Source organism: Crotalus tigris, unplaced genomic scaffold (assembly GCF_016545835.1).
Source record: "Crotalus tigris isolate CLP2741 ecotype Arizona unplaced genomic scaffold, ASM1654583v1 scf7180000023966.114003, whole genome shotgun sequence".
In the NCBI taxonomy this organism is placed as follows: Eukaryota; Metazoa; Chordata; class Lepidosauria; order Squamata; family Viperidae; genus Crotalus; species Crotalus tigris.
In genome coordinates, this window is record NW_024100299.1 from 98,327 (window position 1) to 112,579 (window position 14,253).

Genomic DNA, 14,253 nt, shown 5'->3' on the forward strand with positions numbered 1-14,253 from the left:
AGTGTACATACACACCTATTTCGTTGCCCTTATTTCAAACTTTTGGAAGTCACATCTCAGAAGCGTTCTAGGGGTGCAGGGTGTACAAAAGCCTGGGAGCCTCTGAGCTAAAGGGGCTCTCTAACAACTCTTCCTCCTCTTCTTCCTCCCTCCCTCCCTCCCTCTCCCACCTTCCTCCTCCTCGACTCTTCCGGGCTCAAGTGAGGAGAGGCGAGAAGCAACTTTACTCAGAGGGAGGCCTGCCGAGAGAGTTTGGCGGGAATTCAGTGCCAACTGCAACTTTGAGGAGCGATGGAGTCTCGGAAGCTGCCGCTGGAGAGCCTCCTCTCTCATTTTTGGTAAAAAAAATGACGACGGAAGACTCTTAAAGGGACACGGCCTTCCTCCTCCTCCTCCTCCTCCTTGTCCACCCCCGCCAAAGCCTGTCTGTGGGGACTCCAAGCGCGGAGGAGCGTTTGGGAGGAAGAGATAAGGCCGATCCCGCCACAGGACAGAAAGAAGCCCTAGCAATGCCTGAACCCATCTTGGGAAGATATATATAATATATACACATATATAGATATATATATCCGTTCCCCTCCCCTCTGTGCGGCTTCTAGAGGGGTCCAGCCGGGCCCTGCAAGATTTGGATAGGTCTGGTTCAAAGGTCAGGGGTCTCCCCATCTGGGCGGCACCACCCAACAGAGACAGCTCTCCAGCCCCCCACCCATTGCCCCCACCCCGGCCTCAGGAGAGGCTTTGGGAACTGCCAGCACCAGGCCCCACCGAGGCCGGGTCTACAGCGCAGGGAGGAGAGGGCCGGAATGAGGTGGGCGAGGGGCACCCCTGGGCCACCCAGCCCGGGGCAAACCCTACCCGGGCAGGAGGCCTGTGCCTCCCCCTTCTGTTCAGCCGTCCCACCGTGATGGCTCCTTATAAAGCACCCTCCTGCCCGGAGGAAGGGCCACCGGAGGACCCACGGGGAGTGGGCCTGGGCCTCCGCAAACGAAAACTAAGGCCAATCAATGGTCCACCGAGTGCACCCTGGGTTCCGGAGTGCCTGTCGACTTGCCCCCCCACCCCCGTGTCCTTTGGCAACTGCAGCACATCCTGGCCCCCTCCCGGTGACACAGACAAGAGCCGGGTGGCCCTTGGCAGAGAGGGAGAAAGCCTCGGCGGGGCCACCCGGGCTCCGGCAGCGGCCAGCAGGGGCTCAGAGGGCCACCCTCGGAAGGGGCTCCTCTGGGGCACAGCTTGACCTGGCTTCTCGGTCTGCCTGCCCTCCACCCAGCATCTGCCAGCGCTGCTCCCTGTCCGCTCCAGCTGCAAAGTGCCGGGCTGGGCACCTTCGCCCTGCTGCCCACCTTCCGGGAAGGAGCCAGTCCGTTCACACGGAGGGGGGGAAGACTTCCCGGGCCGCCCCCCCCCAGGCGACGCACCTGCTCCCCGGGGTCCAAGCACATACCGGGGGGGAGGAGCGGCGACCCTCCCCCTCACCCACCCCGGCCGGCTCGGAGCGCTCCTCCCGCCCCGGCGCCAGGCCGCTTCCCGGCTTGGCGCCCAGTCCCCAACTTTCCCTACTCACCACCCCGTGGACTAGAAACTCGAAAAGTTTGCTTTTGGTGGCCTTCCGCGCGCCCCCGCTGACTTCCTCGGCGGCCATCGGGCCGGCTCCGCTCCGCCTCCCCGCCGCCTTCCTTTCTTCCCCGCTTCCTCCGCCGCCGCCGCCGCCGCCGTTTCTCCCCCTGGCTCCCGCCGAGCCCTGCTGCTGCTGGGCGCTCGGCTCGCACTTCTAACAGCGCCGCCGGCCGAGCGGGGAAGGGGCCCCGGCAGGGCGGCCGCGACGGCCCACGGCGGCGGCAGCGGCGGGCCGAGCCCTCCTCCGCCGACGAGCCGGGCGCGGGGGGCTGCCGGCAGCGCCGCGGGCGGAGGAGGGGCGGCTGCCGGCGGGCGAGGCGCCAGGCAGGCGAGGAGAGGGCGAGCGCGCCGGCCACGCCGTCTGCCCGTCCTTCCGCGGACACGCAAGGACTGCCCGCCCTCCCGCCCCTCCCTCCGCCGCTTCCAGCCCGCATCCCCCAGGAAGGGCTGCCGGCCGGGCCAGGCAGCTGCCGTCCGCCGTCCCGGGCTGACAGACGGCGGAGCTGCCGTCCCCGCGGGGCGCGGCTGCCGCAGTCCCGACCCAGCCGGAGGGCAGGAAGCAGCGGCCGCCCATCCGGCGGCGGGGGAAGAGACGCTGATGCCGGAGCTGCCCTGCCGCCCGGGGGGGGGGGGCGGAGCGCGGCCACGTCCGCCGGCGGCATCTCGCGGTGCGCGTCGCCCTGGCAACAGAGGCAGCGTTGCCAGGTAACGGGCGGGTGGGGTACCCCAGGCCCGGCCGCCCCCTCGACTCCCGGGGAGGGGAGCAGCCGGCGCGGCAGGGCCGAGGCCGGGCAGGGAATCCCCTTCGCGCCCCCCTGTCCGGCTCCTCCAGCTCCGTTGGGGAGGGGCCAAGCAGGGAGGGAGGGAGGGACCCCCACCCACCCGCGGGCCTTCTGCAGACCTCGCCCCTCTGATTGGCCCGCCCCGTTACCGGGGTCCCGCGGTGGCGAGGGAGGCAGAGAGGCGCATGCGCAGCGCGGAGGCTGCCCTTTTTTTTTTTTTTTGGTCTGTCTCTGTTCTGAAGGTCAGCGGAGCGGGCTAAAGGAAAAGGGGCGGGGCTTGCCTCCCGCCTCGGCCCCCTCCCTCCTCCTCCTCCTCGGCCTTGCCCGCCATTTGCAGCCAGGCTCCGGCCACGGCTGCTGCTGGTGCTGCCGCTTCCCTCCCACCCCCGCCAGTCTCCGGGCGGGGGAAGCGGCCCCCTCCGCCCCTCGAGGGAAGCGCGGGGGGGGCGTCCTCTGTCGCTCCCCCTTCCCCCGCCCGGGAAGACCAGGGCTCTCCTCCGCCGCCCGCGGACGGGAAAGGCGCCCCCCCCCGGCCCGCCCCGTCGGGACCGTCCGCCCCGAGACTCCTCGGACGGGCCGCCCGGCCGCCCTTCCCGTCTCGAAGCCCGAAGGCAGTCCCCGCTTCTGCAAAGGACGGCTGGCTTTTGCAAAGGGATCCGTCGAGGATCGTCTGGAGGCGCCGGGAAGGCAGCATCTCTGCCCCCCCAAAAGGGGGCAGCATCTCTGCCCCCCCCAAGGGACAGCATCTCTGCCCCCACCAAGGGACAGCATCTCTGCTCCCCCCCAAAGGGGGGCACCATCTCTGCCCCCCCAAGGGGGCAGCATCTCTGCCCCCCCCCCAAGGGGGCAGCCGCCGCCATCTAGCTTTGGCTCCCCCCCCCAAACGGCTTTGCTCCTGAGACGGAATCCAGGACAGGCGACCGTCTCTGCGGGGTCGTCGTCCCCCCCCCACCTATATGAGCAGAGCCCAAAGGGAGGGGAGAAGTGATGCTTCTGGCATAGACCCACCACCCGCCGCTGGTGCGCCCCCCCTTTCTCTCTGACACACACACACACTCACACACGCGGGGGGGGGCAGAAAAGGGTCCCAAGTCTGCCGGACGTGACTCAGTCCCATTGGGGCTCCCCTGGATCAAGGAAACCACGCCCCCCTCATGGGGGGGCAAGTGAAGTTGGATCCTGCAGTGGAGAAGGCGGCCTGGGGTCTCCGGGGGGGGAGGGGGGTGCCCCTGGTAACCCCTCCCTCCCCGAGCCTGACCCAGGGGTAGGCAACCTTGGCTCTTTGAGGACTCGCGGACTTCAACTCCCAGAATTCCTGAGCCGGCAGGGCAGGCTCAGGAATTCTGGGTGTTGAAGTCCACCAGGCGTTCAAGAGCCAAGGTTGCTTTCCCCTTGACTTAGTGAGGGGGGGAGGTCTTCAAATTTGGCCCTTTGAGGACTCGTGGACTTCAACTCCCAGAATTCCTGAGTCAGCAGGGCGGAGGAGGAGGAGCAAGGGTTTGCCCCCCCCCAGCCCTAATAGGCAGCCCCAAAATGTCTAGGGTCACGGGGTGGGCACAGGGCGTGCAGGCCCCCACTGAGGGTAGCTGTGGGGCCCAGCCATGCCAAGGCCATTGGAGGGGTGGGGGCATCCGTCACAAAGCCAGCCAGAGCCTCTGCTTTCTGCATGTAGGGCAGTCCTTGCCTGGGGGGAGGGACAGCCCCTACCCTCCCTCTGCCTAGCCCAGGAGGCACCAACCTCCAGCTAACAGAGGGCAGTAGAAAAGGGGGGGGGCGTTTAGATTTCCTTTGGAGGCCCCCCGCCAAGCGCCCAGGCAGAAGAGCCCTCTTCCGAACAGCTGAGCCAGCTGGCGGGCCTGGCCAGAGTGGAAGGAGCCCTCCCCGGCATTTCTGCCAAAAGGTTTAAGCGCCGTTTGTCCCGGTTTCTTGGGGGGGGGGGCAGAGAAGCCTGTTCCCGTAAGGCCAAGGTTGGGCATTCAACAAGCATTGGGCCTGGTCTGGCCATGGGACCGATAGATTGCCCCCCCCCAGGGTCCTCAGTGGCTGGAGCAGAGCCCCCTGAAGCCACAGAGACCCAGAAAGTCCACGCAGAGGCCCCAGGGGTGGTGTTGAAGGGACCCCGAAATCCAGCTTTCCACGCTAAGTCATGAAAGACGAGCAGCTGAAGGGTGTGTGTGCGTGTGCAGCACAAGCAAGAATAGAATAAGAATAGAATAGAATATAGAATAGAATATAAAATATATAGAATATAGAGTAGAATAGAATATAGAATAGAATAGAATATAGAATAGAAAATATGGAATGGGATAGGAATAGAATAGAAATAGAATATAGGATATAGGATAGAATAGAATATAGAATAGAATAGAATAGAAAATATGGAATAGGATAGGAATAGAATAGAAATAGAAATAATAGAACAGAAATAGAGTAAAATACAATAGAATGGAATAGAATAGAATATAGAATAGAATATAAAATATATAGAATATAGAGTAGAATAGAATATAGAATAGAATAGAATATAGAATAGAAAATATGGAATGGGATAGGAATAGAATAGAAATAGAATATAGGATATAGGATAGAATAGAATATAGAATAGAATAGAATAGAAAATATGGAATAGGATAGGAATAGAATAGAAATAGAAATAATAGAACAGAAATAGAGTAAAATACAATAGAATGGAATAGAATAGAATATAGAATAGAATATAAAATATATAGAATATAGAGTAGAATAGAATATAGAATAGAATAGAATATAGAATAGAAAATATGGAATGGGATAGGAATAGAATAGAAATAGAATATAGGATATAGGATAGAATAGAATATAGAATAGAATAGAATAGAAAATATGGAATAGGATAGGAATAGAATAGAAATAGAAATAATAGAACAGAAATAGAGTAAAATACAATAGAATGGAACGGAATAGAATAGAATATAGAATAGAATATAGAATAGAGTAGAATAAAATAGAAAATAGAATAGAAAATATGGAATGGGATAGGAATAGAATAGAAATAGAATATAGGATAGGATAGGATAGAACAGAATATAGAATATAGAATAGAATAGAAAAGAATAGAAAATATGGAATAGGATAGGAATAGAATAGAACAGAAATAGAGTAGAATACAATAGAATGGAATGGAATAGAATAGAATAGAGCCGGAAGGGACCTTGAAGGTCTTCTAGTCCAGCCCCCTGCTCAAGCCACAGAAGCAGCCGGGAGGTTGCCATGCTTCCTGTGGCTTTGGGGGCTATAATTCAGCCCCCCCCGGGGAGGCCACGGTTGCCAGGCCCAGACCTCTCCCAGGGAGACCGTGGGACGGCTCTCCCGTCTGGGGCAGGGCAGTTCTCCGAGAGCGGTAACAGAAGGCCTCAAACGGGGGGGGGCAGAAAAGGCCCTCCCCCCTGGAAAAGCACGCAAGGGGGCGCTCTGAAGGCCAGGAGTAGCCGTGACTCTGCACCCAAGCCCATCGCCCAGGAGGAGGCCGGCTGGCACCCAGGAGGGGGGCTCTCCGAAGGCCAAGGAGTGCAGTGGGGCTCACCTGCAGGTGCTTCTGAGCCCCCCCCCTTTGCTAGTAACCAAGGCCAGGTGGTGAGCTCTTTGGAACCTACACAAACACACACACACACACACACACAAGGCTGGCTAAATGACCTGGCACTCAGGCCTGGCCCTTGGGGGGTGACCCAACTGGCAGATGCCAGCAGAGAAAGGGGGGGGGGTTCAGAGACTTTGGCCTGTGGGCTCCAGCTGTGCACCTGAGAAGCCCAGATGCCAGCCTCTGGATCCCTCTTGGCATCGGCCTCCCCCTGGGCCAGCAGCCGGGATGAAGGCGGCAAAGGGGACCTGGCCGGGGGGAGAGCCGTGTCAGGGTGCCCCCCCTTCCCCCTGTGTGTGTACCACGCACGCCCTTGCCAGCTCCGGAGGGTAACCCAACAGCTCCGTTGAAAGAAGCAGAGCCCGCTTTGGGGCTTGTGCCCAGGACCCTTGTGCCAAGCCAGGGATGGAGAGCCTTTTTCTACCCAGGCCCAAGGCCTGGAACGAGACAGAGATAGAGAAAGAGACAGAGACAGAGAGAGGGAGAGAAAGAGAGGAGAGGGAGAGAAAGGAGGGCAGAGAAAGAGGGGAGGGAGGGAGGGGAGAGAGAAAAAGGAAGGGAGAGAAGGCAGGAGAGAAAGGAGAAAGACGGAGAGGGAGAGAAAGAGGAGAGGGAAGGAGGGCGGGGAGAGAGGGAGAGGAGAAAGGAAGAGAAGGGAAAGGAGAGAAAGGAGAAAGGGAGGGAGAGGAGAGGAAAGGGAGAGGTGGGAGAAAGGGAGAGAGAAAGGAGAGGGAGAGAAGGGAGGGAAGGAGGGAGAGAAATGTGATCGCAGAGGAGGGAGGGAAGGAGGAGAGAGGAGAGAAAAAGGGAGAGAAGAGAGAAAGAGGAAGGGGAGAGAAAGAAAGGGAGAGGGGAGAGGAGAAAAGAAGAGAGAAAGGGAGAGGGAAGGGAGAGGAAGAGAAATGTGACCAGAGAAGGGAGGGAGGGAAGGAGGAGAGAGGAGAGAAAAAGGGAGAGAAGAGAGAAAGAGGAAGGGGAGAGAAAGAAAGGGAGAGGGGAGAGGAGAGAAAGGGAGAGAAATGTGACCGCAGAGAAGGGAGGGACGGATGGAAGGAGGAGAGAAAAAGAGAGAAGAGAGAAAGAGGAAGGGGAGAGAAAGAAAGGGAGAGGGGAGAGGAGAGGAGAGAAGGGAGAGAGAAATGTGATCGCAGAGGAGGGAGGGAGGGAGGAAAGAGGAGAAAAAGGGAGAGAAGAGAGAAAGGAAGGGGAGAGAAAGAAGGAGAGGGGAGAGGAGAAAAGAGAAGGGAGAGGAGAGAAAGGGAGAGAGAAGGGAGAGAAATGTGATCGCAGGGGAGGGAGGGAGGGAAGGAGGAGAGAGAAGAGAAAGGGAGAGAAAGAAAGGGAGAGGAGAAAAGAGAAGGGAGAGGAGAGAAAGGGAGAGAAGAGAAAGGGAAAGAGAAGGGAGAGAGAAATGTGATCGCAGAGGAGGGAGGGAGGGAGGGGAGGAGGAGAGAGGAGAGAAAAAGGGAGAGAAGAGAGAAAGAGGAACGGGAGAGAAAGGGAGAGGGGAGAGGAGAAAAGAAGAGAAGGGAGAGGAGAGGAAGAGGGAAAGGAGAGAAAGGGATAGAGAAGGGAGGGAGGGAAAGAAATGTGACCGCAGACAAGGGAGGGAGGGAGGGGAGGAGGAGAGAGGAGAGAAAAAGGGAGAGAAGAGAGAAAGAAAGAGGAATGGGAGAGAGAAAGGGAGAGAAAGGAAAAATTGGGAGAGGAGGGAGAGAAAGGAGAGAGAGAAGCAGTCATACCACAAGCAGGCAGCCTGTGCCAGCACAGGGGGAAGTGCTGCCCCCCCCTCCATCTCTGATAGGGAGGAGGGCTTGGCCTGGAGTGGGGTGGGGCTCCTGGCGTAGAGGGAGCTGGATCGGGAGCCCCTCCGCCCTCCCTGGCCTGCTCTGTGGGGGGGGGAGACTGCAGCCCCTTCATGCCCTTTGGGGCACCTTGCCCTCTCCTCCCCCCCCCATCTCGCTCCCAGAGGCTGCTGGTCTCCCATCGTGGGATCTGCCCTAACAATTAACCAGCGGAACAGCCAGCCACCAGAAATCGTGGGCACTCCGTCACTGGAGGTTTGGAAGAAGGGACTGGACAGTCACGTGTCTGGGATGATCTAAAGGGTCTCCAGCTTGAGCAGGGGGCTGGACTAGCAGACCTCCGAGGTCCCTTTCGGCTCTCTTGATTGATTGATCGATCGATTGATTGATCGAGGACTACTCAACCGGTCGTAAGTCGAGGACTACTCAACGGGTGCAGCCCCGTTTGCAGAATGGGACTTTTGGCGTGCTCAGCAGGGCAGAGACAGCCTGGACAATTCCTATTGGCTTTGGAAAGCCAATAGAATTAGACTCTGTTCAAGAGAGTCTCTTCGATTGGCTTTCCAAAGCCAATAGAATAAAAGGGAGGAGTACAGCTAAGGAAAAGGAGGGAAAAAATGGCGGACGGCGTTGTTTGGCGACCCCCGTGAAATGGTCGTTCGACCCCAAATGGGATCCCCACCCACAGGTGGAGAACCACTGGTCTAGGGTCTCCTGTTGGAGCAGGGGGCTGGACTAGCAGACCTCCAAGGTCCCTTCCAGCTCTATTCGGATTGAAAACAAATGGAAAGTTTTGGGGGGGCGGGGGTGTCAGGCCCAGGACTAGGAATTCTGACCCGCTTGCTCTGGAACAGAAAAGATGAGCCCCCGTGGGATCCGATGGGTTGGCACCACACAGGGAGAAGCCCCCACCCCGCCCGAGATCCTAACCAAGATGTACGCGCTCCCCCTGCGGTGAGACTGAAGCCAGCAGATCCTTTCCTGGACTGGCAAAACGCAGGAACGGAACCCAGCGCTGGGTGCTGACGCCTCTCCTTTCCTCCAAGGCCCCTCTCGAACTGGGGGGGGGGAGATTTCCTTCAACCTGTCCAGTTTCCCGGAAACACCCTCCCCCTGAACCCCCCCTCCCGACTCTCCTGAGGCCGACCCTGAAAGCGGGAGCCAGCGGGCGGCCGGGGCCCAGATGAGTGGTGGGATTCAGCCAGTTCGCACCACTTTGGCAGAACCGGGGGCTCCTGTTTTGTTGCCCACCAGTCCCAGAACGGACTTCCGGAAGCGGCATCCACGCAGAGAACTGGTTGCTCAGATATTTGAATCCCACCACTGGATGGATGGATGGATGGATGGATGGGTGGGTGGGTGGGTAGATTAGATAAGATAGATAGCATAGACAGATAGATAATGGATAGATAGATAGACATAGATAATAGATAGATACATAAATACATAGATATACAGTAGAAAGATAGATTACATGAGATAGCATAGAGAAAGATAATCTATAGATAGACATAATAGATAGATAGATGATAGACAGTTGATAGATATAGATGAGATAGATAGCAAATAGATAATCGATAGACAGATATAGATAGATTAGATGAGATAGCATAGACAGATAGATAATGGATATAGATAATCGATAGATAGCAGATAGATATAGATAGATTAGATGAGATAGGAAAGAGATGGTCGATAGCAGATATTATCAGGTAGGTAGGTAGATAGACAGATGATAGGTAGGTAGGTAGGCAGGTAGAGATAGATAGATAGATAGATAGATAGATAGATAGATAGATAGATAGATAGATAGATAGATAGATAGATAGATAGATAGATAGATAGAGTGGTGGGATTCAGCCGCACCCCTTCGGCAGAACTGGGAGGCCCAGAAGGAACTTCCGGAAGCGGCATCCACGCAGAGAACCGGTCATTCCCCTATTTGAATCCCACCACTGGGCCAGAGGCAGACCCCCACCCAGGTTAGGGGCTTAAGGAAGGATAAGTCCTGCCCCCTGGCACCGCTCCTTTCTCTCCCCTGGAAGGCCGTGCTGACCCCAAGCTGCCTCCCCTCCCCCCCCCAAGGCAGGCACTGCTGGCAACAACGGGAGGAAAAGGTAACCGCGGGGGGGGGGGAAACCAGCCCTCCACTAAGTCCCAGATAGAGTTGGCTGGACCAAGAAGGCTCCGATTCCAAGGATGAAAAAGCTTGGGGGGGGGCTGGCCAGGTTGGCCCAGATGCCCTTTTCTAAGGGGGGGGTCCAGAGAAAAAGAAGAAAGAAACCTGCTAAAGATAAATCCTGTCCCTGGACAAACTCACCCCCCCCACCTACCCAACTGATACCAAGTAGAGTATGTGAGAGAGAGAGAGAGAGAGAGAGAGAGAGAGAGAGAGACAGACGCGCACACACACACACACACACACACACACACACACACACGTGTGCTGGGATCCAGGCTCCCCAACCTTTTATTTGAGCATTATAGCAAAAGCCCCCCCCCCATTCATCCAGCCCCTGTCAGCACTGGCCATCACTTGCAAGGACCCATCCTTCCCAGCCAGGAATTCCGCTCCTGTGGTCCATCCAACTGGGTCGCCCCCCCCCCGCTCCCTCCCTTCTCTGGGGGAGGGGGGGCAGCCCCACGCTCCGGGTTTCTCCCAAGGGCCACGGAAACCTCTGTGCGGATCCCCCCCCCCCCGTTCCCCACCGAGGGGAGCTCCAGCTGCTGGGAAGACCCGGGATTGCCGCCCCGTCTCCTGCTGGGCCTGGGGGGGGGGAGGCCCCGGCCCCTTTGAGTAGGGGGCGGCAAAGGCCGCACCAAGGGAGGGATGGGTCTGGCAGGTACTGCTCAGGTGCAGAAAGTGAAACTGGAGATCCACCAGGATCTCCCTTAAGGGAAAAAAAGGGGGGGGGGATGCTGGATGAGTACAAACCTTGGAGGGGGGAGAAAGCGGGGACCGTTTCTCTCCCCTCCCCCCCCCCCCAGCTTGGCTCTGAAGAGGCCATTTGCACAGGGCAAGCAAGCAGAAACACACACACACACACACACACACACACACACACACACTATCGCATATAACCCCCTCCGGGCCTGAGGCACAACGTGTTTGTCCATCCTCACCTGTCCGGCGGACCTCCCACGCAAACAATATACCGTGTGTGTGTTGTGTGTGGTGTGTGTGTGTGTGTGTGTGTGTGTGTACGTGTTTTGACACCAGGTTAAATTGCACCGTTTTACCCGGGTCGGTCATCTTGGACCAAGAATGTAAAAAGCAGCTGGCCAGTTTAGGAACCGGATGCCAGGATGGGCACCTGGGTGGACCCGCTCTCGCCCCCCCCCCCGCGCTGCAAAGGACACCGGGGCCCAGAGCTGGGACACCCCCCCCCACGCCGTCCCCCGCAGAGGGAGCTTCCCTCCATTCTACCCAAATCTGAGCAGACGGACCCCCCCCCTTATTCCTTCCAAAGCCAGGAATCTCCCAAAGGCAACGGAGAGATCAGGGAGCCCCCCCCCGCAACCTCTCTGTCCACCTGACCGGGGGAGGGGGCAAGGGGGCTCTTGGGATAGCCCGCTTCCCTTGAAGCCACGGGGCAGCAGCTGGCTCCGGGGCGGCTCCGCTGAAAGGCGGGCAGCCCGCCCCGGGTGGCTGACACGGCCTTACGCGACGAGCAGAAAGAGTGCCGGGAGGCGTCTCAGCATTTCAGCCTTCCGTTGTCTGGGCAAACGACCCAGAGGGGAGTCAGGACTGCCGGGTGCTACCTTAAGGGGCGCTCCCCACCCCTCCCAGGCCGGCGGATGGGCAAGGGCTGCCGTCCAGAATTTCAGCTGCTGCTGCCGCCGCTGCCGCCGCTACTGCCGAGGGCCCGACCCGCCCAGGACTGGTTCACCCCCCCCCGGTCCACCCGCTGGGCTCTCCAAGCGGGGGGGGGGGCAGCGGCAGGCTCCGACCGAGAGCATCGTCCCCGTGAGCAGCGGGCAGGAAAGGGGCAGGCAGCCCCGCGCGCGGTCTCTACCCACCCCGGGGTCCTCCGTCTCAAGCGGCGGCGGCGGGGGGGGGCTCGGGGGAGGTTCGGGGCTAGAGAAAAGGTGCCGGGCCTTTTGTTTCGGAGGGAGGAGGAAGAGGAGGAGAGACTCCCCCTGGCTGGGGCCCGAGCTAGGCGGGGTCCAAATGGCTAAGGCGGAGCTCCGCCTGGGAGGGTCCCCGGCTTCGAACCTCCCCGTCCCCTCCGGGCTCCGCAGCGCCGGCCAGGAGGGCTGGCCGGGCGCTCGGCGCTTCCCGGCCCGGGGCAGCGCCAGCCGTCGGCATTCAGCGCCAGCGGCTCTCCGGCACCGGCGGCGCTTTAAGCCGAGGCTGCCGCCGGCAGCCCCGTCCCTCGGTGCCGCGATCCCCACCGGGGCCCGGACAGCCGCCCTCCCTCGGCCGACCCCGGGGGTCTCCCGGGAAGGAGCAGCCCCTGACTTACCCTGATGCTGCCGCCGCCGCTGCTGCGCTGTTGTGGGGGGCGGCGGGGGCGGCGGGGCTGCTGCAGCCCTCGCCCGGCCTCAGCCCCGCTCTCCGGCTCTTGAGTGCCTCTCAGGCCGGGCACGGAAGTGCCAGCCGCCCGCCCGGCTCCGCCACCCGGTCCTGGGGCGCTGGGAAGGTGGGCTCCGCCGCCGGGCTTGCAGCGCGCCTCCCCGGGAGCCCGGAGCCCTCGCCCGGCCGCTCAGGCAGGCAGACAAAGAGCGCCGCAGCTCCGCGAAGCTGCCAAGCGCCACCGCCGGCTCCCTGCCCGCCTGCCCGAATGATGCTGCCGCTGCTGCGCCTCCGCCGCCGCCGCCGCCGGAGTTTCCATGGGAACTGTATAATGCCATCTCCGTTGCTGGGGAGATGCAGCCCGGCAGCCTCGCAAGGCCCGGCGGAGCCTCCTGAATCCGGAAGATTCCGCCAAAGCCCCCCCCCCGGGGGGGAGGGGAGGGGGGAGAGCTACTGCAAGCTCTAGTTGCCCCCCCTCCCCCATCCCAAGGAATGCCTGCCCATAATTCCCACCACGCTCTGGATCCCTGGATCCCTCTTGGCATCGGCCTCCCCCCGGGCCAGCCAGGGTGAAGGCAGCAAACAGGACCTTGCAGGGGGCACTCCCCCCCCCGTGTGCGTACCACGCACCCCCTTGCCAGCTCCGGAGCGTAACCTAACAGCTCCGTTGAAATAAGCAGAGCCCGCTTTGGGGCTTGTGCCCAGGACCCTTGTGCCAAGCCAGGGATGGAGAGCCTTTTTCTACCCAGGCCCAAGGCCTGGAACGAGACAGAGACAGACAGAGAGAGAGGGACAGAGGGAGAGACAGAAAGAGAGAGGGAGAGAGAAAGAGGAGAAGAGAGGGAGGGAAGGGAGGGAAGGAAAGGGAGAGAGAAAGGGGAAGGCAGAGAGGGGAGAGAGAAAGAGGGAGGGAGGGGGAGAGGGGAGAGAGAAAGGGGAGAAGAGAGAAAAAGAAGAGAGGGAGAGAGGAGAGAAAGAAGAGAATGAGGGGGAGGGAGGGAGAGAGGGAAAAAGAGAGGGAGAGACAGAGAGGGAGAAAGAGGAGAGGGAGTGAAGGGAGAGAGATGGAGGGAGGGGGAGAGAGGGAGGAGAGAGAAGGGAGAGAGGAGAGAAAAAGGAGAAAGAGGGGGAGGGAGAGAAAGGGAAGAGGAGAGAAAGAGGAGAAAGGGAGAGGGGAGAAAGAGGAGAAAGAGGGAGAGGGAGGGAGAGAAGGGAGGGGAGAGAAAGGGGAGGGAGGTGTGAGAGAAAGGGGAGAGGAAAGGAGAAAAAGAGGGAGAGAGGAGAGGGAGCAAGAGAGAGAAGGGAGAGAAAGAGGAGAAAGAGGGGAGAGGAGAAAGAGAAAGGAGACAGAGAGAGAAAGAAGAAAGAGACGGAGAGAAAAGGGAGAGGAGAAAGAAAGAGGAGAGAGGGAGAGAAAGAAAGGAGAAAGGGAGAGAAAGGAGAGAAAGGAGAAAGAGGGAGAGAGGAGAGAAAGGAGAAAAAGGGAGAGAGAGAAGGGAGAGGAGAGAAAGAGGAGAAAGGGAGAGAGAGAGAAAGGGAGAGGAGAGAGAGAGAAAGAGAGAGAGAGTGGGGAAGGGGAAGCAGGAGTCCCCCCCCCTCTCTTGAGGCTGAATGCCAACAGAAAAGATCTGGGCAGGGCCCCTCCTAGCAGCGGGCACCGAAATGAAGCCCCCACCCCATCCCCACCGTGTGGAGGGCCCACCGCCTCCTGGGCTGCTGGGGGGCTCCCCCCATCCCCGCCAGAGAAGCCATTCGGAGGGGGGGGGGTCCTGCGCTCCCCTCCTCCTTTGCTTCCATCTTTTGAACCCGATGCCACCGAGAATGTCAGGTTTAAGAATGCGGTCCTCCCCCTCTCCCCCCCAGGTCTTCTTCAGGAATCCAGCCCCTCCAGCTGCTCTTTGGGGGGTCTCGGCT

General features: G+C 59.6%; 1 protein-coding gene across 3 annotated transcripts in view; it reads right to left on the reverse strand.

Moving 5' to 3' along the window:
• The window catches only part of SMARCD3 (SWI/SNF related, matrix associated, actin dependent regulator of chromatin, subfamily d, member 3), a 34,303-nt gene extending 21,244 nt beyond the window's left edge, over window positions 1–13,059 (reverse strand). Inside the window, exon 1 of one of the 3 annotated variants that reach the window (XM_039322324.1) lies at window positions 12,290–13,059. Coding sequence is in view for 2 of the 3 variants with exons in the window: in XM_039322323.1 (XP_039178257.1) it covers window positions 1,565–1,642 (78 nt within the window). In the remaining variant the exon portion in view is untranslated. Of the gene's footprint in view, window positions 1–1,564; window positions 1,858–12,289 lie in introns of those variants that run through there. The other 2 variants (XM_039322323.1, XM_039322325.1) reach the window with 2 other exon arrangements.
• Window positions 13,060–14,253: the final 1,194 nt, after the last annotated feature.